Source organism: Falco biarmicus, chromosome 4 (genome assembly GCF_023638135.1).
Source record: "Falco biarmicus isolate bFalBia1 chromosome 4, bFalBia1.pri, whole genome shotgun sequence".
NCBI lineage: Eukaryota > Metazoa > Chordata > Aves > Falconiformes > Falconidae > Falco > Falco biarmicus.
Window position 1 is genome coordinate 43,388,018 of NC_079291.1, and position 24,923 is coordinate 43,412,940.

At 38.4% G+C, this 24,923-nt stretch overlaps 1 protein-coding gene across 6 annotated transcripts in view; it reads right to left on the reverse strand.

The window, feature by feature from the left end:
• Positions 1-1,993: 1,993 nt before the first annotated feature.
• The window catches only part of ARHGAP21 (Rho GTPase activating protein 21), a 118,990-nt gene continuing 96,060 nt past the window's right edge, over positions 1,994-24,923 (reverse strand). For all 6 annotated transcript variants that reach the window (XM_056335975.1, XM_056335974.1, XM_056335976.1 and 3 more), the window contains 17 exons: positions 17,771-17,929; positions 17,508-17,610; positions 17,382-17,418; positions 16,778-16,903; positions 15,690-15,974; positions 14,546-14,610; positions 14,315-14,463; positions 12,637-12,779; positions 12,386-12,541; positions 12,200-12,278; positions 11,637-11,710; positions 11,461-11,550; positions 9,369-9,494; positions 9,128-9,169; positions 8,688-8,793; positions 6,884-6,915; positions 1,994-4,554 (listed from right to left, as the gene is read on the reverse strand). In XM_056335975.1, coding sequence (XP_056191950.1) covers positions 2,821-4,554; positions 6,884-6,915; positions 8,688-8,793; positions 9,128-9,169; positions 9,369-9,494; positions 11,461-11,550; positions 11,637-11,710; positions 12,200-12,278; positions 12,386-12,541; positions 12,637-12,779; positions 14,315-14,463; positions 14,546-14,610; positions 15,690-15,974; positions 16,778-16,903; positions 17,382-17,418; positions 17,508-17,610; positions 17,771-17,929 — 3,506 coding nt within the window. In that variant the 3' untranslated portion in view covers positions 1,994-2,820. The remainder of the gene's footprint in view (positions 4,555-6,883; positions 6,916-8,687; positions 8,794-9,127; positions 9,170-9,368; positions 9,495-11,460; positions 11,551-11,636; positions 11,711-12,199; positions 12,279-12,385; positions 12,542-12,636; positions 12,780-14,314; positions 14,464-14,545; positions 14,611-15,689; positions 15,975-16,777; positions 16,904-17,381; positions 17,419-17,507; positions 17,611-17,770; positions 17,930-24,923) is intronic.

The window sequence follows — 24,923 nt, forward strand, 5'->3', positions numbered from 1 at the left end:
ACAGCATTCACCTCAGGGCAAGCTACTGCACACATCACACATGCGTTCCCCTTCCTGCAGCAAGAAGAGGAGGAGGGGAATAAATAAATAAACAAACAAGAAAAAAAGCACCACAGGGCATAGCAATGGCTCCTAAAAATGTCTGTCACCTCTACTGCCGCGCTGGCTGGAATTTAGAATCTGGGCAGTCTTCAAAGAGCAGGAAAAGCATCAGCGTCTGCCCAGCTTCAGATACACCGCCACATGCCACATTCTCCAGTACTCTCCTCTCCCTGACGCGCCCGAGATCGCTCCCTGCATCTGGCAGGGGATTCAGCGATTCAGTCAAGCGCTTCCCCGCCTCCCTCCCACTCTGCCTGCCAGGTTGTCCCAAACCCCATTTACATGGAGCGGGCAAGGCAGCGGTGGTCTGAACTGCCATAATCCCTTTCTTACACCCCTGAAGATATCCCCGACTTTTGTCCAAGCTCCTCCTGCAACTGCAGCTTCCGTGCTGCCAGTGCAGCAGCAGACTATACCACGGAGGTGGCTGAGCCCTTAAGTTTGCACCTGTAGCACTGTCGGCCAAAACACCTCCTCTTTTGTGGAGTTTAAAGTTCCTGATTTTTCAAAAGATCTTGTGTTCTATCCCAGTCAACACAATAAAAGTTCTATGTTGTCGAGCATGAGTTGGCAGCCATGCATCTAGATTCAGGAGTTAAAATCATCAGTTATCTATAAACACAAGAAAATGAAAATTAACCTGATCCATCAAAACGGCTGTCAGAGTAAGATGCAGACCTGCAGGACCCCTTATGTACCTCTGTAGTATAATGCTTCATTGAGAAGACCCCTGTGACTTACTGTGGATGCTCAGCACACTCTAACAAGCTTCTGAGACTAAGGATGGGACAAAAATACACCTCCTGTAAAAGACAATGGGTATGTGCTGATGAATAGCATTACAGAGACATCACAACACCAAATTCTGAAATCCCTTGTTCAAATACACTTCACTATTAGGACTGAAACAAAAATCATCCTCCCTCACTCTGTGATTCACCATAGCCATTCTTCCTCACACCACGCACAGAAATGCTGCTAATACATCAGCGTGCTGTTTGCTTGGGGGGCAGGGAGGGCAGGGACAGGGGACATTTTAGTTTGCAAGACCAGAAGAACATCATTCATTTTTACATGAACTGGTACTAGATGCACACAATTATGTGGTGAGAACTTCCACAGATCTCAACTGCCATATCTGATGCTTCTTCACAGCCGATTTTTTTATAATGATTTCTCTCAAGGATCAAAACCACAACAGATAAAAGCATGGGACTATTACAGTCACTTTGGAAAGAAATGCAGTCTGCTTAACAACACGTCAGCCTACACATCCTACTCACTATAATTCCTTCTCTTCACAGTAACAGGACACGCGTAAATTTTTGTGTGCTCATGATGTTCATTGCTCATTTATCACCGATACAGGTATAATGCTCTGCCAAGCAAATGACAGTGTAAAACATGGGAATTCCCAAAGTCATGAAAAGCTACTTTGTTGTCAAGTAACAAGAAAACAGAAGAACCGGTAGAGAGTTCACACACAGAAGGGTTTTTAGGGTAGAAGCTCACGTAAATAGTTAAACCTATAAAACGTCCAAGACTGCATAATACTGGCAGATACTGGTGTTCACTCTTTATGACTTGGGGGTGATCATGGACATGTTTTTTTCAATGCTATGAAACCAGCATATTAAACAAACTAACTTGCTACCTACATTAGAAATCAGGTTATATAGATTATACATCAAGATGCAAACACTTAACCAACTGAATCTCTCTCACACGCTAACCTCCACAGTGGTGCCCCACAAACAAAAGACTTTAAAGAGAAGTGCCCTTCATCCAGGAGCAACTGCAGGTTCTGTGATCCCGAGAGCAGTCGCTGATTGCAACTTGTAAACCCAACGTTTCAAAACCGTTCAGGAGAATGAGTTCGCACCACACAGAGTCACGAAAACAATTTTATTTCCAGTGTTTAAGTGGGTGTGCACACAGGTATAATACAGGTTTGGATTCGTTGGGTCATCATGCAGAATTATATTCTCGATAAAAGAAACCAGTTCCATCCAGTATTCACTATCTACACGCCTATGTTACAACATTTATATCAAATCTGGTATCTGAAGAAAAGATACACATGTAGTATGTACATTTAAGTTACTTATTTTACAGAAAGATTAAAAATTCAAGTCACATAAAACTCAAAATCTGTATTAAAATTGGAAATATAAAACTCCAATATTTACTGGAATGCCTAAGGAATGGAAGCTCTGTAGCCACCTGCGTTAACATTTGTAAAATGTAATGAAACTCGTTAACAGTAAAATGCATTCATTTGTTTGTAATAAGTTTCTCTAATTTAACAATATGGCACCCTAACAAACCAAATGAATTTATGATGAGGCACTTGTTAGTGACTAAACCAAAAGAACAGTTTTTCTGCATACTAATGCCAGGCCAACTCCCAGTCAGAAAACCATGTATGCACTACACAGCATGTTGCATCAGATGCTTTGTTCAACATTTGTATGCAGCCATCAAATATACTTTTTCTTAAAATATATATATATATACTTTAACTTTAGTGTTCTTCTGGCTGTGGTAATGCACTGTGAAGACGTTCCACAGAGCATATTGATGAAACCAGCCCAAACGAAGGCTGCGTAACAACAACAGTACAGGAAAAAAAAATATATATGTACACACACACACAAGAGTTACTGGGAAGTGTAACAGTAAGTTAATGAATTGCTGTAGTGGACATATCTCCCCATTTCAAAGATACTGGTAGAATCGAGATCTAACCACCTGGGTCCCAGACAGTTTATGAGGATGGGCATCAACTGCTGGGCTAAAGTTGTTTTTGTTCATATTCTGATAATTTTCACCATTTACCTGGTCTGGTGGCTGAAATGGTCCCGAAGGTGGTGTTCTGTTAATTAAAGTCAAGCTGCTGGAAGAACTGCCTTCATCTGCTTGCATCTCTGCAGACAAAGGCAGATCTACCTTTGATACATCTGCTATGCTAGTGTTCTCAAGTCTGGGCTTTCCAGTTTCACCCGTATTAAGGTCAGTTGTGCTAGTGCGTAAACGTTCCCGTGCAAGCCAGTCTGAGATCGAGAGGTCCTGCGCTGGACATTTTGGCTTCAACCGATTCACAGCTGAAAGCTCAGATTCTCTCTCTCTACTTTGACTTGGCTCTTGAGCCTTCCAAGCATTCAGGACACTTATTTCAGCAAAATCCCTCTGTCCTCCAAGCGTATGCCTTCGCCTGATATTTTTTCTCTTTGCTGTCTCTGCAGAGTTCGCTTTCTGATTCCCAACTCCAAACATGTCATCTGCAGATGATTTGAGTCGCAGCTTTAACCTATCTGTAATTTTAAGCCTCCAGGTAGGTTCTTGCTTGTCAGCCTCACTTTTGGCCGATGTGGCTAAACTGCTTGTCGATCTTCCTTTTTTCATTATGTCAAACATTTTGGTCACAGTAGGTAAGTCCTTCTCACTCTTTGCATCTCCTGAACCCTCACTGTCCGTTTTGTGCCGTGCAGACTTTCTCCTAGACAGTGTATCACATTCAATAAGTTTGTGTGAGCTGAAAAGTCTGCGAGACTCTAACTTTGGTGTTGAACTTCCCTCAGTACAACTTACTTCGCTTTCTTCAGAGTTCCTCCGACTGGTCTTTACCACTTCTGAAACCTTCCCCTTGGACAGCCTTTCAGCAGCAGCACTTGTGGCAAAGACAGGGAAGTCGCTCTCGCTGTCTGTCTCCATAGGACGCCCTTCGCTGATCAATTCGCTTCTTTCATCATCAGCATCTTCTCCCTTGCTTTCTGTCACCGACTGCACCTCAGGGCTCAGCATACTGGCATCTAAACCAGTCAGATATATAGTAGATGAAGTAGTTGAATAATCTGAGGTGATGGAACTGACATCAGCTGCCAAAAACTCATTGTGTTTAATTTCAGGGCTGGCTACTTTTTTGCATGAGTGTCTGTGCTGGGAAGCCTGGGAGGAAGTGCTTAGCATAGTGCTGGAGTCAGACACTGCCTCCTCAACCTGGGAAGAGGACTGTGAAACAGGCATTTTTGGGTTATTCTTCTGCATGGCTTGCAGACAGCTGAGATTTGGTGATTTTGTACATTTTTCATGGTAAGGCAATGAAGGTTCCTCTGACAGGATACTTTCCTTCTTTAATGACTTCTTTTCATCCTTTATAACACTCCCATCTTTTTTACTGCTGTTCTCTTTTTCCTTCAAGACAAACATCCTCTGTTTTCTCCCTATGTCTCTCTCTCTTTCATATTCCCCTTTAGCCATGTCCTCTTTTGTTGTGTCACCACGAGATTGCTCTGCAAGCTCCTTCTTGAAAAACACATTATCCAACTCATCCTCTGAGCTGCTTGGTTGTGGTTTCTCTTTTGTCTTTTTCCGCTTGCGACTAGCTGCTGCAAAAATGGAGGACACAAGCAGTTCCTTGCTATACTGATCCTTTCCAGAACCCCAAGAACCCTGTTAAAAAAAGGAAAAGGGAGAGGAAGCATGATTAGAAATCACAAGGAGACATTCATTAGCCTGAGTTTTTAAAAACACATCCTGAGCTTCACAGCAGAAAGTCTGTCTTTATTCAGGAAAATATTTCCATGCTCTTTCTGTAGTCTGTGACATTGCCCAAGAAGTCGGTTTTCAATTCCACTTTTTATCTGAATCCCTTCAACTTAACAAAGACTAGTTTGTATATACAGCTATTTAGTCTTTGATTGACTAATAAAGCAGGCTCCAGTACAGCAAGACAACCTTTTCAAGACTGGTTTGCAACTGAAACTGCTTCCCAGAAAAGTCCCAAAAGTGTGGTTTCAATCCCTCCTTTCAAGGTCTTACCTACGTGAAAAGAATAATTTCTCAAACTACTTTTCAGTAGATTTTTCATCTTTCAGGCTCAGTTTTTAAATTGCATCAAGTCATCACTACAAAGTAAGTTTCTTCCTGATTTTTGAGGAATCTACCTTTCCAATTGCACGGAAGCAATAAAGGGAAAAGCCCAATTATTTAATTTTATAAAATTAATTAAAACCTATTTTCACTACACTGACAACACTACCACCTGGCCGCTTCAAAGCTATGTACCTTTCCTACTTACCGCCCCACTGCTGCCTTTAAAACAAGTGGGAAGTTCACTGCTGACCGGTGTGTTGCACAGTGCAGACATTTGAGAAAAGAATACAGCAATGGCATCTCCCGGAAAGGGCAGCTGCTCATATCGGAGGCCTTTAACATAGTGGGACTGATATTTGACATCTGCCTACGGCTCAACAAGAGCAGCACAGGTGTCAGCTACGTGGGCTTAAGCCTATGTTCAGGTATCTAGCCCTCTCTCTGACCTGGCGGAAGGAAGACTCAGACCAGCTGCCACGAGCTATGCTCCAAAAGTCTTCTAAAGCCAAATTACTTGTTACTGTGCAGCACCGCAGAGAAAGATAGGAGAAGGGGGGGAAGAGCCATCCTCTCGTTAACCATTTTGCCAATAAATCTGGGACATCATTACTGAAAGAATCATCTAGTTCAGAAAGCCAGTTAAGAGAGTAAGCTTAAAGACAAATGGGAAAGCCAATGCGCACTAGTCATCATCTAACCACTCAGCTGTTGTCCAACAAGGTACTTCTCTGCTCCGCAAGCGCAGCATCACAGCTCCCACGTGACAGTGAACTATCGCAGGATGCCTACTATTGCAGCATAAATGCCCTGGCCATACAAGGCAAAGCACTGAAAAGACACAGTGCATTTAATATTTTTGCTCAAACAACTTTTTTCTTGGCACAAATTTCATTCCTATTCACCATCTCCTCAGAAATGAAACAAGTGCTGGCAACAGTGAAAATTTGCCACTATATGACTTCGCAAGCCAAGGTCAAACAGCCATACAATAATAGAGTGGCTGCACTGACCATGACAGCCTCAGCACTGGTGCACTGATTTGTTTACGTGAACACGGACAGGGAAGAGTTGGGAGAAACGTCTACTCAACCAACAGTAACAAAAATATTCATGGTTATCCAGAATGTCGGGCCACGACAAAAAATATCCCACACTCTCGGTGCAGAGATCAGGACAGGGTGGGCAGAAGACACACACTAAGTCTTGCTGAGAGCCTCCAGGGAAACAAGCACCTGAGAAGCCTGCAGCGTGACTGCCCAGCCTCCTGCACAAGGGCTGCCTACAGGCAGCACAAAGAACCTTCTGGACGACAGGTGACACCTCTGAATGCTGTGCCAGCAGGTTAGTGCTAGTCCAAAACCGACTGGCCATGGACCACTGGGTGTCGGGGCCTACCAAGTGACCACAACAATTCTTCTCTCTGTTCGGATGGCACTTCCTATGGCAGCACCTCTGGCCTACTGTAAGAGGAGCAACTATTGCCTTCTGCGGAAGAAAAGGCTGAATTCTACACACACTTTTCTCAGTGAAATAGGGGAAACAGGGAAACACAAATACTGTCTGGGAGTAAGCAGTATGCCCACAATGACAGGGAACATACTATATACATTTACCTCGACTAAACGAGATGCAAAAAGGAGGTAAGCGCTCACAATTGCAAGAGCTTGGAACAAAGCTGTTTATGTCTGCAGCTGACTGCTTTAGCAGATGCAACTAACCACAAACAAGTGATACTTTTCCAATGTAACACTTTAAAACGATCTGATGAGAAAACAGTATTACCACTTATTGAAAAGATTCTACATAAGCTCTACAGTACATCTGCATATAAGTGATTTAATAAAGCAAGCAAATATCCAACATATTTCAGAAGCTTATAACTACATCATTGCACAAAAGGATTTACCTTAGATTTTGCTGAGTCACTAGTAGCGGAATCTGTGGAAAAATTAAAAAAAAACACAAACAATTCTGCTCAGTTCTGTGCAATTTTTTTGCTGTTGCTACAGACAATGCTGGACTTATGGAAAAAGACAAGCACAGAACAAAATGTGAAGCAAATAAAAACCAGAACAGAGTGAATAGTCAGAGCTCACAAAGATGCAAGCTGCACCACAGAAAGCCACCGCCATGAAAGGATGCTGTGAATTGTAGGCAGAACCAGCTCAATGATAGGAATGGCAAAGGAGCCCTGTTCTTCTAAATAAAAAACAGAAATACTAATGTTTATTCGATGTTTTAAGTATACAGCCCCTGCAAAACCGCAGCTGAAAGACCATTTCAGGATTGTACTGTGTACTCTCCTGAGATTCAGGATATGCAAAGCAAAATTGAATGTCTTAGTACTGTTGGCTGCCCTAGGTACAAATTATGGTTCATGTAGTCATATTATTTTTGTGAGTTTTTAAAGAAATTAAGTCGTACTTTGTGTGTAAAACCCCAATTATACATCTCCCTCCACCTCTGACTACGTATAGGTAAAATTTTCTTTTTAAATTGGCTAGATTTCAGCAGCTACCAGTTTTGTACTTTTCTATAACAAGCGCTATTATGAAATGAAAAATGGACACCATAGTTTTACTGTCTTGCAAAACCCAAGATTATACAATTATAAAGGGGGTAGGAAGGGGCTAGCACAATGACTAAAAATATGAACTTGGATGTGTTCCAGCTAGGAAGAAAGAGCTGAGCCCCCTGCCACACCCCTTTTTGACACATGGCTAATGCTTTATGACTAGAAAGACTGGTAGACCATACCATGCTATTTCTCCTCAGGGTCTGCTTCAGAGATAACAAGAAACAGCAGAAAAACTTTTAAAAAGTAGCATTGATCTGTTTAAAATACTCTTAAAAGAAAATTTACAGCACAGATCAACTTTTTTTTTTTCCATTTACAAGAAACGGGGGTTTCTGCAGACAAGGCAGCTACAGTGTGGGCAACAGTCCTCCTTCTTCCTACAGTTCCAGCTGTCCATCAGTGACATCACAGAATCCACTAATGACATCACCGTGTGATAGACTCCTCCCACTTCGCCTGTTGCAACATCAGGACAAAGTGACTGTTTCAGTAAGTGCTGAACAACCCTTTGAAAACTGAAACAAAAGCTAAAGACGAAGGGGTAACATTTGTGGGATACAACATGCTGGGTTAGTGCAATACTATAGTGAAGGGAGGGGGGGAAAAAGTCACCAAAAAAGAGCCTGCAATGCTTGTCCTTAGCCACAAAAGAGGATGGCATTTATAAACAGAAGGAAATCAGCTTTAGTATAGACATACTGCAACATACTTTAATATTAAAGTGTCCACCACTTGACAAGAAAACAAAACTCAATTTTTTGCATTCCTAACGTTTGGAAGGAGCAATATTAGACCACCACTGAAGATCAGTCTTTCTGCCTTCACAACAAACCACTTTACAGCAGCATATCTGCTTCACCTCACGATGATGATTGCATGGGTTACTGTGAATAAATAAAATAGTATGTGCAAGCCTCATCTTTTAATGATTATATTCCTGTTAGACAACAAAGTCTTCCAAATTATATCATGCATGATTATCAACAATTCAAGTCTTTAAGAAGTGTTAATGATCTTTTGGAAAAGAGAAAAATAGTTTATTAGTAAAAGAAAATAGGAAGAGAGAGTTACAGTGAGTTAACAGAGTAGGTTATTCTAGCCTACGGACTAACACTGTCCGGGCAAGAGTTACCTGATACGTCTCCAGGAGATACTCCCGTTCTTCCAATGTTGGTGAGTAAATGATCTATGTTTGGCACTGGCTGAGATTCTACAGTGTTTTCCTCCTGAACTGTTGTCTATAGTTAATAAACAAAGATCTCTTCATCATCGTTTCACAAATAGTTCATTATGATTCAATAGCATTTAGAAAACTGCATTATTCACCTGAGGACACGCCTTCCTCACGTATTCTTATTTTCCCATTTTGCTTTATGCTTTTAAAACAAATGCATGGCTTTTTTTTTTAAAAAAAATCATTACTGCAAGGACTGGAGAGCTAAAAAGGTGCTTCTGAAGAGCAAACCATACAGTGATGCAGTTAAGAAATACACAGACATTCTATAGGCAGCAGAAGCGGATTCTAAACTAAGTCTTATTAATTAATACAAATATTTATGACACAATACTTACAAGAGGTTCTTCAGCATCGTCTTCTGTGAAAAACCAGTCATGCTACAATTTAAAATAAAAAAGGTGAAAACCCCACAGGAAACACAAAACCCAAATGTGGAACAATCAAACATGAACATTATTAAAAATGATATCCTGAAGTTCGACGGATAAACATCAGACGCAACCTGGCCCAATGAAAGAAAAGCTGATCGATCTGTGTACAATCTTATTTTTTGAATAATGAAATGCATCCACTTACTTTTTGGATGAGTGTTTCTACAATTTTATATTGGTCTGGCATGTGCGTAACCATGTGTGTCATGTTATCATCAGATGTCCTCACAAGTGTCGGACCAAATACTATTGCCAGGTTTCTTGGTTCCATCTAAGAAATGAAATATTTCCATATCATACATTTATAATGAGAAAATACAGTAATATGGGCTAAGTACATTTATGTAACTCCATTAGTATGTCTGAGAGCCATTTTAAATAAGGACAAAAGGTTTTTAAAAACATTACTGACTCAGGCAGGATGTTACACTACACTAAAACTCTCCTATATGCAGCTACAATAAATGCATCCAACATTTCTGCAATTCAGAGTTCAATCTTGTTTAACCCACTGCAATTAAACAGATCCACAAGCATAGAAAACTCAAGAATTCAGATATATTGTTTAAACTTTCAGGGGGATTTTTTTTTCTTCCTATAAAAACTACTTATTTTGTTTAGAAACACTGATGTTTTAAGCATTTTTTTATATAATTTTTTTCAATAAAAAGTCATTGCTAGTTCCCTGGTTTTTTTTTTTCCTGAAAATGTTTACATGACACGCACACAAAAATTAAGCTGGTAATCAAATACCGGATTATGTCTACTGAAAAAGAGCTCATTCAATTTGCACCTACTTGGGAGGAAGTGGCAGCAACCAACATCATAGATCCAACACATCTATTAATGACAGACTCAGAGACGTATGATCATGTCACAATACTAATCATCCACTTAATTTACTTTTAATGTTACATCTCTTGACAAATAATGCCAAGAAAGCAGCAGCAGAACACTTACCTTCTATTTTTGCTCACTTCTCTGACTTATAGTTTACTGTTGTGAAATAGAATAGACCAATATGTAGAAGGCAAGGTCCTTGTGCATGCCAGAAGGAAGTTGCAAAGATGACACAAGCCCTTAATGCTCACTTCGACTTGAATTGTGGCCTTTGACAAGTCATACAATTATAATATCACCTCACTCATCTAGCCTTATATATCCTATATGAACATTATTTAAACATTTATACAGCACACCAAAGCTATAAAATTGTAAATAAAGTTTAGCTTTAGGCATTGCACTTAAAAATGACATTTACTATCATTTCCTTTTAATGTCAGCTTTAATTCCACTATAAGTTATAATTTGTTACGTGTTTTTTTTCATGTACACACATATTTTTCTTTCATATTTAACTAGAAGGTATTACTTGCCAAGCTGATGTTGGAACCTACCATATTAATTTGAACCGAGATATTTTCCGATCTTTTGAATTATTTAAGATTGGCCACAGGTTCATTTATATAGCATCAATCATATAAATTTTATTGCTGGACCCTGCGTATTGGTAGCCAAGTAACAAGCCACCACATTACCCGCCCTGAGTGAAGCATCCAGAAACACATGCATACTGTGCACAGCTTTGCATTCAGCTACCCCTCCCTGAGATCTAAAAAAGGGGGATGCTATTATTTGCATTTACTGTAGGATTACAGCATGCATAGAAGCACCTAATGTTAACTCTTCCTCACCCCATGGAAATGACAAAAAGCTATTCTTAGAGGTGGACAAAGACCCTGTAGTAGTGAACTACCACCCTCTACATGATGAATTTTCTTTCTTCAAAACCAGCCAAAACAGCATCTACAGGGTCATGAAACATTCAAATAATTGCAGCAAGTCCTGGTCTTAAAAATTACACAAGCGTCCAGGAAGCCAGACTTCACACAAAGATGGCACGACAGGTTCACTCAGGTCATAGACATTCACCTGAGCCCTGTCCCGGCACACTCTTGTTGGTGTCTAGATGGGATTGTATATATAGACTTCTGATCAATTTAGGATGTAGGCAGTTATTCCCACACGAATTAATACCAGTTTGAATAAATTTTATTCACACTAAGTAGGTGCATATTTTGCAGGAATCCTTAGCCTAATCCAAAAATCTTCTCAATGTAGCAAAAGTCTTAATTTTCTCTACAATAAATTATCACTTTAACAGAAATAATCCTGCAGAGAAACTGTACTTAATGAAAGCAACAAACCAAAATACATTATACTTTTGTTTCTGATACCTTGTTCTTTTCTGAGTTCTCCGCTACTGTCTTCAGGTGTGCAGAAAGAAACTTGAGAGTCTCATAATGATGTTCAGGTAAATCATGAATCTGAAACAAACAATCACTATTTCAGAACATTAAACATTTAATGCTAATTTTGTAGTGCACCTACAACACACCTGATTTCAGCTTACCAGTCTCTTCAGCGTTTTCAGACGCTCAACAGGATCTTCTTTTCTATTGGCATCTATAAAATCTGCATATTTGTCTGTTAAAAAAAGTAACTTTTAGTTTAGTAAATTTTTTTTAAAAAATATGTGCGTGCATGTGTGTGTATACACACCCACACCCAGACCCACCCCTCTGAGAACACAGGTAACACTACATATATATATATACACACACACACGTGTATGAATGACCTCTGGAAGTCACAAATTAGCCCATTATATTGTATATAATATAGATGGCAGTGGGGAAAAACAACAACAGCTTTCACAGAATATTTCAACAGTAAAATTGCAAATCTAACAGTTTTTTTGCAAATTCATAATCCCTTCAACATCAGAGAAATTTATTTACAGCTCTCATTCTTAATCTCTACAATCACCATGACTCCCTGCTCTTTAATAAGGAAAGAGGGCATTTATTAGAGTTGGGATGATTCCACTGGATTTTCTCACAAATCATCTGAAAGTTGCAAGACAACTCTTTAAGAGTAATTCCTAAAGACAAAATCATAATGTAAACAACTTACCATTGGTAAAAAGGGGTTCTGGGAGCTTTCTGAAGAAGGATTTCAGCAAACTGCTTATCACATTCAAGTCTCGCCATTTCTACACATTCAGAAGAAAAGGACAGACACGCTTTATATTTCTATAATCACAACACAACCACAAGTTTTTGGAAGTCCAACCTGAAGATAGTGTGATCAAAGACTTACATCATCATGAACATCAATGTCAGTCATTCCTTTGTTGAGCTCTTCTTGCATACTTGAGATGGCAGCATTATTTCCAGGAACTCTGTAAATACCTGTGTACTCAAGACCTCTTTCTTCAACCAGTTTGCAGCATATATCAACAATCAATGGAATATACTGAAGAAAAAAGAAAAGTTATATGTAAACTTTAAAGTAATTAATACAAAAAGTATTTTAAAATCACAATGGAAAGAAAAATTGTCCTTCCATACTTTGTTGGTATGAGCTGGGGGGCAGTCATCTAGTCTAACACCAAATGTTCCTACAGCAGATGGCTTCTTTTCAAATGTCTTCCTCATAATGCTTGGAATGCCTTTTCTCCATGTTCCCTTGTCTTTTGGTGGGCTTGTCTCATCTTTTTGTTGTTAGTATAATGCAAGCAAGGAAATAAGAACAAAAATAAGAACATTTAAATCACAAAACCTACTGTGAATACAGGTAACAGATTTGCAAAGATCAAGTGACACCTGCTGCATTTTTACTTCTTTCACTGGCCAAGCTTCCTGCAACAACTCACTGAACATCAGTCTGTCTTAAACATACCTTCTTTTACTCTTCTGTGATTCAAAAGATACACTTGAACATACTCACACCCAGATTTGGAAAATGAAGTAACCGGTTGGTACTGTGGAATTTCATCATTCTAAGACTGAAGGTACGTGAATTACATTTTTAAAAATTAAGTCTACATTTAGTAGAGCAAGATTAAGTGGCTACTGAATCACAATGCCATACAAAATACCTATGAAACTATACATCCATGCTCACACTTGTGCAGACCTACTCACTCTTTCAAAAGTTACCAGATTTTAGTCACTCCCAAATAACTCCAAACAGGACTCCAACACTAAGAAGTATTACCTATCCAAAAATCAGATTAAAAATTCAGTTGCTCTGTTTACCTCTCCTATAAATTCACATAGCAAATTACAATTCCCATTTATCCTGTACAGCAAGTAGCCTAATATACAATAGTACTTCCTTCTTATTCAAGTATTTCTGGAAATACTCTTTCAGCAGATTTGACATTTACTTAATATCTGCAATTTAGTTACGTAATCTGTAGCACAGCAGGGGCAAAGGGATGTTTGCTGGTAACATATTCACTCACAGCTTAAATTCAAGACTACATTGTTCAGAAGTGGTTGATCAAAAGTGATTGCTCAGCCAGTTTCTTGAATTTGTATCCAACATCCTTACAAGAACAGTCTGATCAGAAATACCATACATTTACACAGTCTTTGGGGAGGGGAGACCAAAAAAACCCCAAACCACAACAATATGGCTTGTAACATTATTTGATAGAGTTCAGTTACCCATTTAAGTTTGTGGTGCCAGCTCATTGGACTTTTTAAAAAATTCAACAGGCATTAATTTTGTTCTGGAAAAAATAGTAATAGTTTCACTCCTGTATTTTACTGTTTTATCCTGTGCTCTTCAGTGGAACACTCTGGTGTCTTAACAGCGTATTTAAAATATTAACTTATCCTGTCGCTTTCAAGTCAGCTGGAGGCAAAAATATGAATTACGCACTAAATTTTAATTTCCAAAGCTTGGCAAAAATTGGTCACAGTAAGTGTAACACCTGGATTTTACTACTGTTAACACTACACGAAGCTGTAGGAAGTAAAAACCCTCAAAACCCCCTTGAGAGGGGACTGGAATAAACAGCTTCAGGGACCTGAGATCACCTGAAATATATCTAACATAACATCCAAATGAAGTAGTTACAAGAAATCAGTCATTATAGCTGCAGCTTGAAAAAACTACAGCTGATTAATACTTGGTTTGCATCTGTATATTCATGAGTTTGAAAAATCTGGGAAAGGCACCTCAATGGCCTCACGCTGGGGCTTTAAGGAACTAAAAAAATACACAAAACATACAGACCTTTACTGAGAAGCTTCCTTTCAGACTCATCCTTAGGAGAATGTGGACTCTGGGTCCTCTGCTCTGCTTTAGTTCCAAGCAGAGTCTGTCTGATACTTAGACTCTGGCGAGGTGTTTTGGGAGATGGCTCAGTTTTGCTGCTTGAAGAACTGAAACAATATATATTACCTCAGTAAAAAGAAGCTACATAAGAATTCTAAAAAAACTAGTGGCAGCATATAATTCACGTACCTCATCATTGTACTGTATTCTTTAATCCTTCGACTAATTAGATCTCTGCTTGTGACACCAGTATCCTATAAAATGAATTGAGATCTACTTTACAATCTTGTAAAATACACCAATTTTTCTTTTTTTCAGAATACGATTACCTCTTCCTGTCAACAGACCGCATATGAAAAATTAACACGCCAGTAATTAAAAACCTGTAAATCTAACAGGCAGTCCTTCAGACCAATAATGACAGAATATCTAAAAAAACATGAGGAAAACTAAAGTGAGTAATTACAAATTATATGCTGCTATTCAGACTTTTTTCCAAAGCAATACAATCTGATTAAATCCTGTTAAATTGAAAGTAATTTTAAATAGAAAACATGCAAGTCAACACACCTTACTATTCTGAAAAATCCAGTCCTCTGTGCACACACCACTTCTGTAACTAATTGCTACCACACATACAGCTGAAACAGCCATGAATTCAAATGTGCTGTTATCCATCTGTCTAATAATGCTTATTAATCCATTTTCCTTTGGATACTTATTTCAAATCTGAGCAGGTGCGCATGCTCACAGACATGAAAATACTCCTCAGTTGTTCATCATTGCCATGAAAACACACTGAGGACAATTATTGGGACAGATATTTATGTTACGTACAATAGTGTATGTTTGCCTTTTGTAATTAGCATTAACATTTATACTTAGGAACATCAATATTTAATCAGAGAAATAAGTCAACTTTCAAAGTTTCACTTTTACACCGAGAAACTCATCCCACTATACCACTGCACACACCACTCTGCAATCCAAGTCTGAAGAAAACCCACACTAATCCTGCAATTATCTTTTTAAAAAGATTAGAAATTTTTGACAAATCAGTTTTATATGAAGTATATGTTTAGTCAATTCAGCAACAACATTAATTCATTTATTTCCAAAGTATGTTCTCTGATTATGAGTACATCAGGCTTTTTTAAACTCTGTTTACTCAGTTACCTTGACTTTTACCTCATTTTCTTGTATGTTCCTGTACACATTTCGGTCTACTGTTTAATTGCACATGATTTCTTTTGTTGAAGTATTAATTGCAAGAAAATACAATCAATTTAGAAGACAAGAACTATGGCTTCTGCATTATGTATTACACAATTACCTCATCATTTAAGTTGCTGTTGTCTTGTATTGCTTTAATCCATGCTAACATATTATCTCTGTCCTCAGCTTGAAACAGATACTCGCAGTCTGACGTGGTGAGTCTAAATACGTTTTTCCTCTTCGTTTCACAGTATGAGATGTCTATCAAACAAGCATTGATGCTTATAGGTTGTTCTTCTTCAGACAGGGTCACTTGTTCCTTTTTATCCTTGTACAAATAAAGTGAATGACCTCGAAGAACAACATATAACTGCTTCCACGGTCGAATGCTCCCACCAACTCGCTGAAAAACATCAACCAATATGCTAATTTGCTTATTTTTTACAAAGAATGTTTCTGGATTATAAAAACTGCCTCCAGAACTTTTAAAAAGACTAACCACCTACCTACTTCTACCATTCTTAAGAACAGCCTGTGGAAAGACTACACACAAGTGGGATTCACTAACTGCTCTCCATCAGAGGAATGAATCGCTCAGTCGCCTGCCCTACCTGATCACCCATCAAGTGTGTGTTCATGTATGACAGTTGCAAGAAACAGAATGTAACTAGAATTTACGGGAGGCGTTACTACAAAAGCAGTAAAAAATATGTGGCAGACTCTCGCCCATGCTTTTAAAACTTAATTCAAGTCAGACTTGCATTTACACACCACTGCAATTCCAGACTCGAAATTGTCCTTAAGTGTTAGTCTACACTTGCGTATAGGATTAATTTGAACTCAACTCTATGTCGTTCACAAAAATTACCGCTTTTTTTCATTATTAGCAAAGAGGAAAAAAAGACCACAAACTATCATTATCAAGGGACTGATTCTTACTACTTGGTCATTGGGAATTAGTTTACTTCACAGATACTTCAAAATGTAAAATTAGGACAGTTCAGAAAGCAGTCTGTAAAAGCAGCTGAGGAATTCACTAAAATAATGTTCTAACAGGTCTAAAATTTTTTCAAGTTTTATTGATGCTCAAATCCAAAAAAAAAAAATAATTAAAAAAGCAATACAGGGAGACTTCAGGTTTCTTATCTTAGTTTTTCACCAGCTTAATATCAGTGCTAGGTTAAAAAAGCTAAACATGACAGGTACCTTTCCTTTGTCTGTAACAAGCTGACGAAAATGGAGCCATCCTTCCTTAGAGGCATCACCAAAGACCTCTGAAGAAGAATCTTTCCGGGAACCAGAGTCTTCTGAAGATTTCTGGCTATCTGGGACCTAAAGAAAATATCACAGAAAGATGATCACAGTTTACTTCTAAACACATTTCTCTACAATCCCTCCATTCAAGATGTTTCTCACTTCAAAAACTCCCCTAGAAATATCATCCTGGGAAAATATAATTTCTAAAGTTTCCATACAACAATAGTGACCTTACACATCCCAAGAATACTCTGAGAAACTGCAGGAGTCTTAGACTCTCATTAGTAAGTTTTTACATAAGCACGCCATGGATATGCTTTGTTTACAGAGGCTGAGGAAAATGGCAATCAAGGACCATGTGGTGAGCCTAGGAAGGAAAGAGACCATGTTTACTTATGTGATGCATACAGCATGAACAATTTGATGAGCAATTCCAATAAACTTCATGTCCATGTTTAACACATCACTTTGTATAATGGAGTTGTGTAATACATACAGCTTGTCACAACAGTATATGTAATTCTTTGGAGTTGTTATAAACGCATTTACCTACCTTAATCCCCTTCAAACTAGACACATGCTTAATGGATCTGTTGGGAGAAAAACGAAAGGTTAAAATGAGCTTTTATACACTTTAAAAACCAGATCTCCAAATTAACTGATATTTTCATGAACTCACGATTTTCCCTCTTCTCTGTAGTCATCCAGTCCTTCATCATATGACTTTGATCTCTCAGTTTTTGCAGCAGGCTGGCTATCCAGGACACTAGGCCGGATGGATTCTACAAACAAATAGAAATTTTTTAGCATGTAGGAACCTGTATTACATTTTTACTATTTTTTTTTTCAAGCAATAGAGAGTTTATAATTTTCACCCCTGTTCTTCAGAGTGTAAAAGGACAAAGGTGCATAAAAAAATCAAAAAATGAAATCAACACTCACCATGATCATGTGAAAGCTGTCGCCGAATTAGAGGGACTGGAGATGTGGGACTGGAAGGAACAGTTGTTACAGCTGGTGCTTGAGAAGCAGATGCAGAAATAACAGCAGAAGCAGGAATGTGTGCAATATCATGGTCAATACTAGGACTAGTCGGTTCATCTACAAAGGTAATATGCCATATATTAATATATTAAATGTCTTAATCAAATGCTTAAACTAAATAGCTGTCTGAAATCATTATTGGGATATCTTAAACATGAAGTTTTTCAAACAAACATAAGGGTTCAATTCACTCACAATGTCAAATGAATTTTGATATTTATTTTTTTTTTAAGAAGCCTGCTTCATTTCATAGGGATGTTAATTGTACATTAGAGATAAGGGCAAAGAACATCATAGCTGATTATAGATTTTACTGTAAGTGAATGAACCAGCAATTATTTGCTAAACTCTTGCAACACTGTTTTCAAGTAGACTATTTTTGTTTACGTTCATAAGTGAAAACACACTTGCTACATCAGTAAGCATAAACTCAAGACAGATAACTACAATTTCATACTGGGCACACTACCGAGAACCATTTGGTTTAAACAAGTGTTCAAAATAATAAAGTCAAGTTACAAGCAAACAAAAAAGCATTTTAAATAGATACCCAGCATCCAAAGAATCCCCCCATCCTCCATACATTCAGATAAAGAAGTATTAATATTTTTAAAAGATGGCACTACTACATACCAATTAGTTCTTCCACTAATTGTTCATACAAGCGATTGCATGCCATACATGCCCAGCACCTCACAGTCTCAATAGCCACAAGGGTCATCATGAAAGATTCCAAAAAGCTTTAAGTATTTCTAGTATTTAACACGTTTCTTACAAGATGGAAGAAGCAGCAAGATGCATTTTCAGTCATTCTGAGAAGAGATGTAACATCTTCTAGAACACATTACTAGTACTAGAAAAATAATTCTACTTCATGTTCCACTAGAAGAGGGGATGGGGGGGAATCAAGTCACGAGCAGGGACTGAACTGTACTGCCATAACGAATATGAATGTATTCTAGGTGCTAAGAATTGTAATATGCAGAGCTACTGAAAAGCCTATTGAAATCAGTGAACACTCACAGACAGAGGTTTATTCTTTGCTTTGTGTGAACACAACTGCATGTGCTGCATTGTGTTTTTCCAACAGTCACTAACAGTTCTGTTAAGGCAGCGCTTGTACCGTCCAAATTTGGCAATGTAAATTTAAAACAAGGTAATAAACAATTAAAAGTAAGGTAAAAAACCAGGAAGGTTTAGCAATTACAGCCCTCTCAATTGTCTGGAGTAGAAAAATATAATTTTTCAAGTTTTATGTTAGAAAAGCATACCCCCAACAAACCAGCTGCAACCTAGAAACATTATTGAGGAGGGAAAGCAAAAGAATTCACAGTAAACTTGTGATATAACAATTCAAAAATGTCTAAGTTTTACTTGTATCCACTGTGATAAATTAGAAGGATTTACAGACCTCTTCTATACATCAACTAGGGGATAGGAAGAACCTCAGTTACACTTTCATTTCTAAACTACAACAAGCTCGCTGTCCTATTGCATTTTTTCATTCACTCAGCTGCCCTGCAGCAAACCCTGAGAGAAGCACACTAATGTTGACTAAGAAATATAACCACTTGATGTATAAAAATATAGTTTAGATGAATCAGAGATCTATCCAGGTGGGAGCAAGCTTTGGAAGGTCCCCTAGACCAGCCTCCTTCTTGAAGCAGGGTTAGCACCGATTTCTGACCACACTGCTCAGGGCTTTTGTCCAACAAGTGCTGAACACAGCGGGGGGCATGATCTCTTCCCTCTGTATCCTGGCTGTGCTCTTATTGATGCAAACCTGGATGGTGCTAACGTCTTCACCACCATCAGGGTGCCGGTACCACTGCAGGAGGTTAGCCTATTCCAGGAGCAGGACTTCGCATTTATCCTTGAACTTCAAGAGGTTCCTATCAGACGATCCCTCTAGGCTAAGTCCTTCTGAATACGTCTTCACATGTATTGACTACACTCCCTAATTTAGTGTTCTCTGCAAACTTGATGAGCATATTCCGTCTCCTCTCTAGGTCACCAATAAAGATATTAAACAAGATGGACCCTGAAGAATGCCACTTATAACCAGCCTCGAGGCAGAATATGAACCCTTAGCCACTACCCTTTATACATGATGATCCAGTTTTCCTGTGTACCCAGCAGTACACCCATCGAGACCATGGCATAAGGATGGTCTCACAGAAAAGGTCAAAAACCTTGCTAAAGTCAAGGCTGGTGTCTTTCTCATGTTATCCTCTCATTCACAGACCTAATCATCTCATTATAAAAGGCAATCACATTGGTCAAGCACTATTTACCCTTGATAAATCCACACTAGCTACTCCCAATCACCTTCTCCTTCATGTGCCCAAAAATGTTCCAAGAGGACCAACTCCATGATTTTCCTAAGGATCAAGATAAAGCCAATTGACTGCCTTCCCTGAATTGTTCTTCTCACCCTTTTTCAAGACAGGTGCATAATTTGCTTTTTTCCAGTTAATGGGAACCTGCCCCATCCTCATGATCCTTCAGAGATGACAGACAGTATCTCTGCAATGACATCAGCCAACTCCCTCAACACCTTCAGATGCATTTCATTGGGTCAGATGGACATGTATGGGGTTGAGCTGTACTGGAGCCGTCTTAAGAGTTCACTGGTTTTGGTTTGGTGGGTTTTTTTGGTTAAGGAAATTGTTTAGTTAGAATCGTAACATATAAACATGGGAAGCAAATTCACAGAATAACTTTATTCCAGGGAGGCTTACCATCAGGGATGCTTGGGGTATCATTAATAGAGAAAGGTGATTTCTCCCACCAACCCCTGGGGATTCAGACTGCTGAATCTTTCTTCACTGGCAATAGAAAGTGACCAGAAAAAATAAGCTTCCCAAGGCTAAAGTCATCTTTCATATTTATTCACCTTTGGACATGGCAGTCTTGCAAGCAGTATCTCAACACCTCAAAAGACTGTAAGAAGGAATTTAATTATTTAGTAAGTGTATTGCACACCACATTACCACTTAAAACACTAATCAGGTGTTTCAATTTAAACAGACCATGTGAATATGTGGCTACAAACTTTAATTCAGCAAGTATGCATTTTATCAGAGACTATTATTTAAGATTCAGATCATAGAAATGTAATGGCTGTGCAGTAACACACACTTAAAAAAAGAGCTTTAAATTACTTTTCATGGGAATAATGAAAGACAGCATGCATACACAAAAAAACCCACCAATAAAAATCACTCAACATACAATTTCTCAAACTACATACACTGAAGAGGGTAACTGTACTTTAATGTTAATTACTGGCTTTCTGAAAGCCATACCCAATTCTTGGATTAGGTAAGTGTTTAAAGATGCCCCTGTACTACTTGGTGCAATTTTGGTTACTCATAGACCTTGTGAAATTGTAACAGTGCTCTTTGTAAAATATGCAGCCTTCTACAGAAGGCTACATGGCAGTAACTCATACTACTTTCTGTCTCGAAAGCAAAGTGCTAAGAGTCATTAAAAACATTATCTTCATTCCACTGAGGCACAGGTGTGAAGGTTTCTATGTACCGAGGTGGCATCTACCTGACAGCCATTACAGTATTTTAACCACTGCATCTCTGTTACTTTAATAATCCTCTTAAACAACAGGTTATGGCTTTTGGAGTGTAATTTAAGAATTAATCTTACATGGCAAATTCATCTGCTTATGGCAGAAAAGGTGGCACAAAACTACCAAGCACTTATTAGAAGAATAACAAAACGTATTTTCTTTACTGACAGACAGACGGGACATGCCAGAGACAGGAACAGACCCTGCAGCAAGACTGGATTTAGAGGCACTCCCTTATATCCAGCCCAGTGTCAACAACCCTTCTGCATGCTACATCCTTGGCCTGTCCAAGCACTCCATAGTACACAATGCCATGACAGGCTCTGCAACATCACAACGCACAACACTACCTTGCTCAAAAGTATTCTTCTTAAAATACAGTACATGAAAGCTCTAAAATCTTGTCCTACATCTAACAGCTCCTCTGTGCCTCTCTGTTTAGGTTTGCTGCAGCTTGCTATAGGCAGCATTTCCCTTAGGGTGCAGCCACATGGACTGGCTCTCCCTTCCTTCATCTCAGTGGTGGCAGGACACGAGGGGCCAGGCAAAGGCTGCAGAGGCACAGGCACAAGCGGAGCAAGGGAGAGCAGAGCAGGGCAACACAGGACCCAAGGAAAGAGGCACTGGTGAGAGGAAGGAAGGAGGAAAGCAGAGAGGGCAGCAGGATACCCAAGGCAGGAAAAGAATCTTCACCCACACAGAGGTAAGAAGTTAAAAGGTCTATCTCAACGGCTCCTCAATGCCAAGAAACCTCAAAAGAAGCTGAATTTAAGGTAAACACAGACATACTAATACAGACTATTTTTCTTAAAAACCAAAATAAATGTCAAATAAAAAGACCATATATACCATTTCACCTGTGTAGTGAAAAGGTCATAAATAACCAATAAAACAAGTGAATTGTTCAATCAAAAATAAACTATATGGAACTAACCCTGCTATCACACAAGACAGCACAAAGGACTAATAAATACCCCACAGCTGTGACTTTCTTTTTGTTACACATCTTTAAGTACAAACTGCTGCATCACATATTTCAACCTGCAAGGGTAAAAGCTCCAATAATTAAGGACTTCCAAGCCTAAACCACACGGTTTGGAAAGAAGATAACACTACTGCCTGGATTCACCATGAGGCACTACCTCATTTTTCAGAAAAGTACCTTTAAATATATTTTTTCTCTTTGTTAGTTTGTAAGTACTTCCAGCACTGACAGCACTGGTTGTCTTTACAAAGAACTTCTTCATACATCTACTCTACGTAATTATCCTCATGTGGCCAAAAGAGTATAATGGAAACACGTCTGCATGCTGAGCACATTCATTTCTGTAAGCCACAGAAACACAGCACTGGAACAAGCCTCCTGAATCATTCAATCCAGTCCTCTGCTAATGTGCTCATATAAATAGTATGTTTATTATACTGACCGAGTTTCACACAAACAGAAAAGGCCTTACCAAGGTTATTCATGTGAGACTATTCTAAAAACCTTATCTATGACAGTCTGTTGCTTATTTCAGTGCTAAACAAATTTATATCTTTCCATACTAAGTAATAGAAAGCAATTCTAAAGGTTTCTGTTCATAGTAATACCCCACCACATAAAAAAGTACAATTCTCAATATACTTTTTCTGGCCAAGAACCCTGATAGCATTCCTTTATTACCTGTAATTATTACTTTACATTATAATGACATAAGGATGATTCACACTTTGAAAATATTAACCATTACCAAACAAATCTGATGCCTCTACTCAATTAAAACTCTTCTAGATGTTGTGAGCTACTGACTTCAAATTTTAAGTTTTAATTAAAAAAAGGATTTTTTGAGTTACAGAAGCATTTAAACAGTATTTAAAACACTAATCTGTAATTCTGTGTTTTGGCTGCTCTACTTCAGACTACCACGATGATTTAAAAAATTGTTCTTTGGATAAGAAACATTGAAATTTTCAGCCTGGAGCAACAGTGACTTGGCAGGCCACACAGTAAAACCCTGAAAAAAACCCAGAAGACTGATACTTATCTTAGAAACACTGATGACATGTTAAAAGCTGTGCCAATGCTATTGCTGAAATAATGGAGGCAATAGTCCCTCAAAAATGAACATCTGTCAGCTCTAATTTCTACTGCAGTTAGATTTTTATTTTCATAGTTTGGAACGGCTAGGCAATGACTTGTAAAAAAAAATCACAATGGCTGAGTATTTTCATATTCTTGACTACTAACAGTTTTTGCTAAATCTAAGGTTTCCTTAAAAAATGTCGTATCAACCATCTGTATTCAGCCACCATTTGCCCTTAAGGTGTCCACCCATTCTGGGCTGATAAGCCACGATCTCCCCTGCTGAAATTTGAAGTTTTGAATTTGTTTCTGCCTGATGCTTATCTCTTACCACAAGGAGAAAACAGAATGATGGGTATAATCTTTCAATTATTTCTTCACTGCATATGAGAATATTTCTGGTTGTTTCCCTAACCTTTCCCTATTCCTACCATCCTAACCCTTTTCACAGTGTGTTGTGCAAGCATATCAATTTATTTTCTAGTTTCAAGAATATAACTGCATTCAGTATGTGTATGTCCACATTAATGTCTCCTGTACCAGAGTCTAAGCAGCCTACAGTGAGAAGCCTAAAGATGTAAGGGAAGGAGAGGAAAGGTATGGCATCTACTTCACTGAAAAAAGGTACACACCGATAAGATAAACCTCTACTTCCAGCATCAGAAGAATGTCATCACTTGTACAATAAAGATGTCTGAAAAGTTTTAACTACTGCTGAGTGTATTAGAATGTTTCACCTCCTAATTCCTTAGTTAATTAAAAAAATAAAGTGTTTGCTAACAACAAAAAAAAGAATTAAAAAGATGGTTGAACAGAATTCATATGAAGCCAGCTAAATTTATCCTATCTGTTAATCAATGAGTACCCCAATAATTTTACTATGACAGAAGTTTGTAAAAAAAAAAAAAAAAAAAAAAAAAAAAAAAAAAAAAAAAAAAAAAACAACCAAAAAACTAGAACATAAAGAGCAATCTTTATTACTATGAGTAACATAGTTTTGAAAACTATGAGGATCGGCTCTTACAGCCAGGTGAAAAGCAGTCTGTCTGATTACGAGCACAGCAATGACCATGGTTGGTTTGCCTCTAGTAAGGGTAGAAGCAATAGAGAGATAAAACCATCAGTGGCGTGGAAAGGGGGAATAATCAAGATTAGCAGTCTGCTTGTCACTCTTACCACATTTATATCAGAAATTCAGTCAGTAGGAGACAGGTTTTAAAAAAGCCACACACACAAAAAGGGAGTAAATACCATGTAGTTACAGCTGTGAAACTCCTGGCAACCCTTCAATTAAATCAATACAGGCTATTAGATAACAAAATTGTATTACAGTACAGAAGACAATGTAGAAATTTATGGAGCACTTAAAATCACATTTGGCTCGGTGCTACTGTAAACTG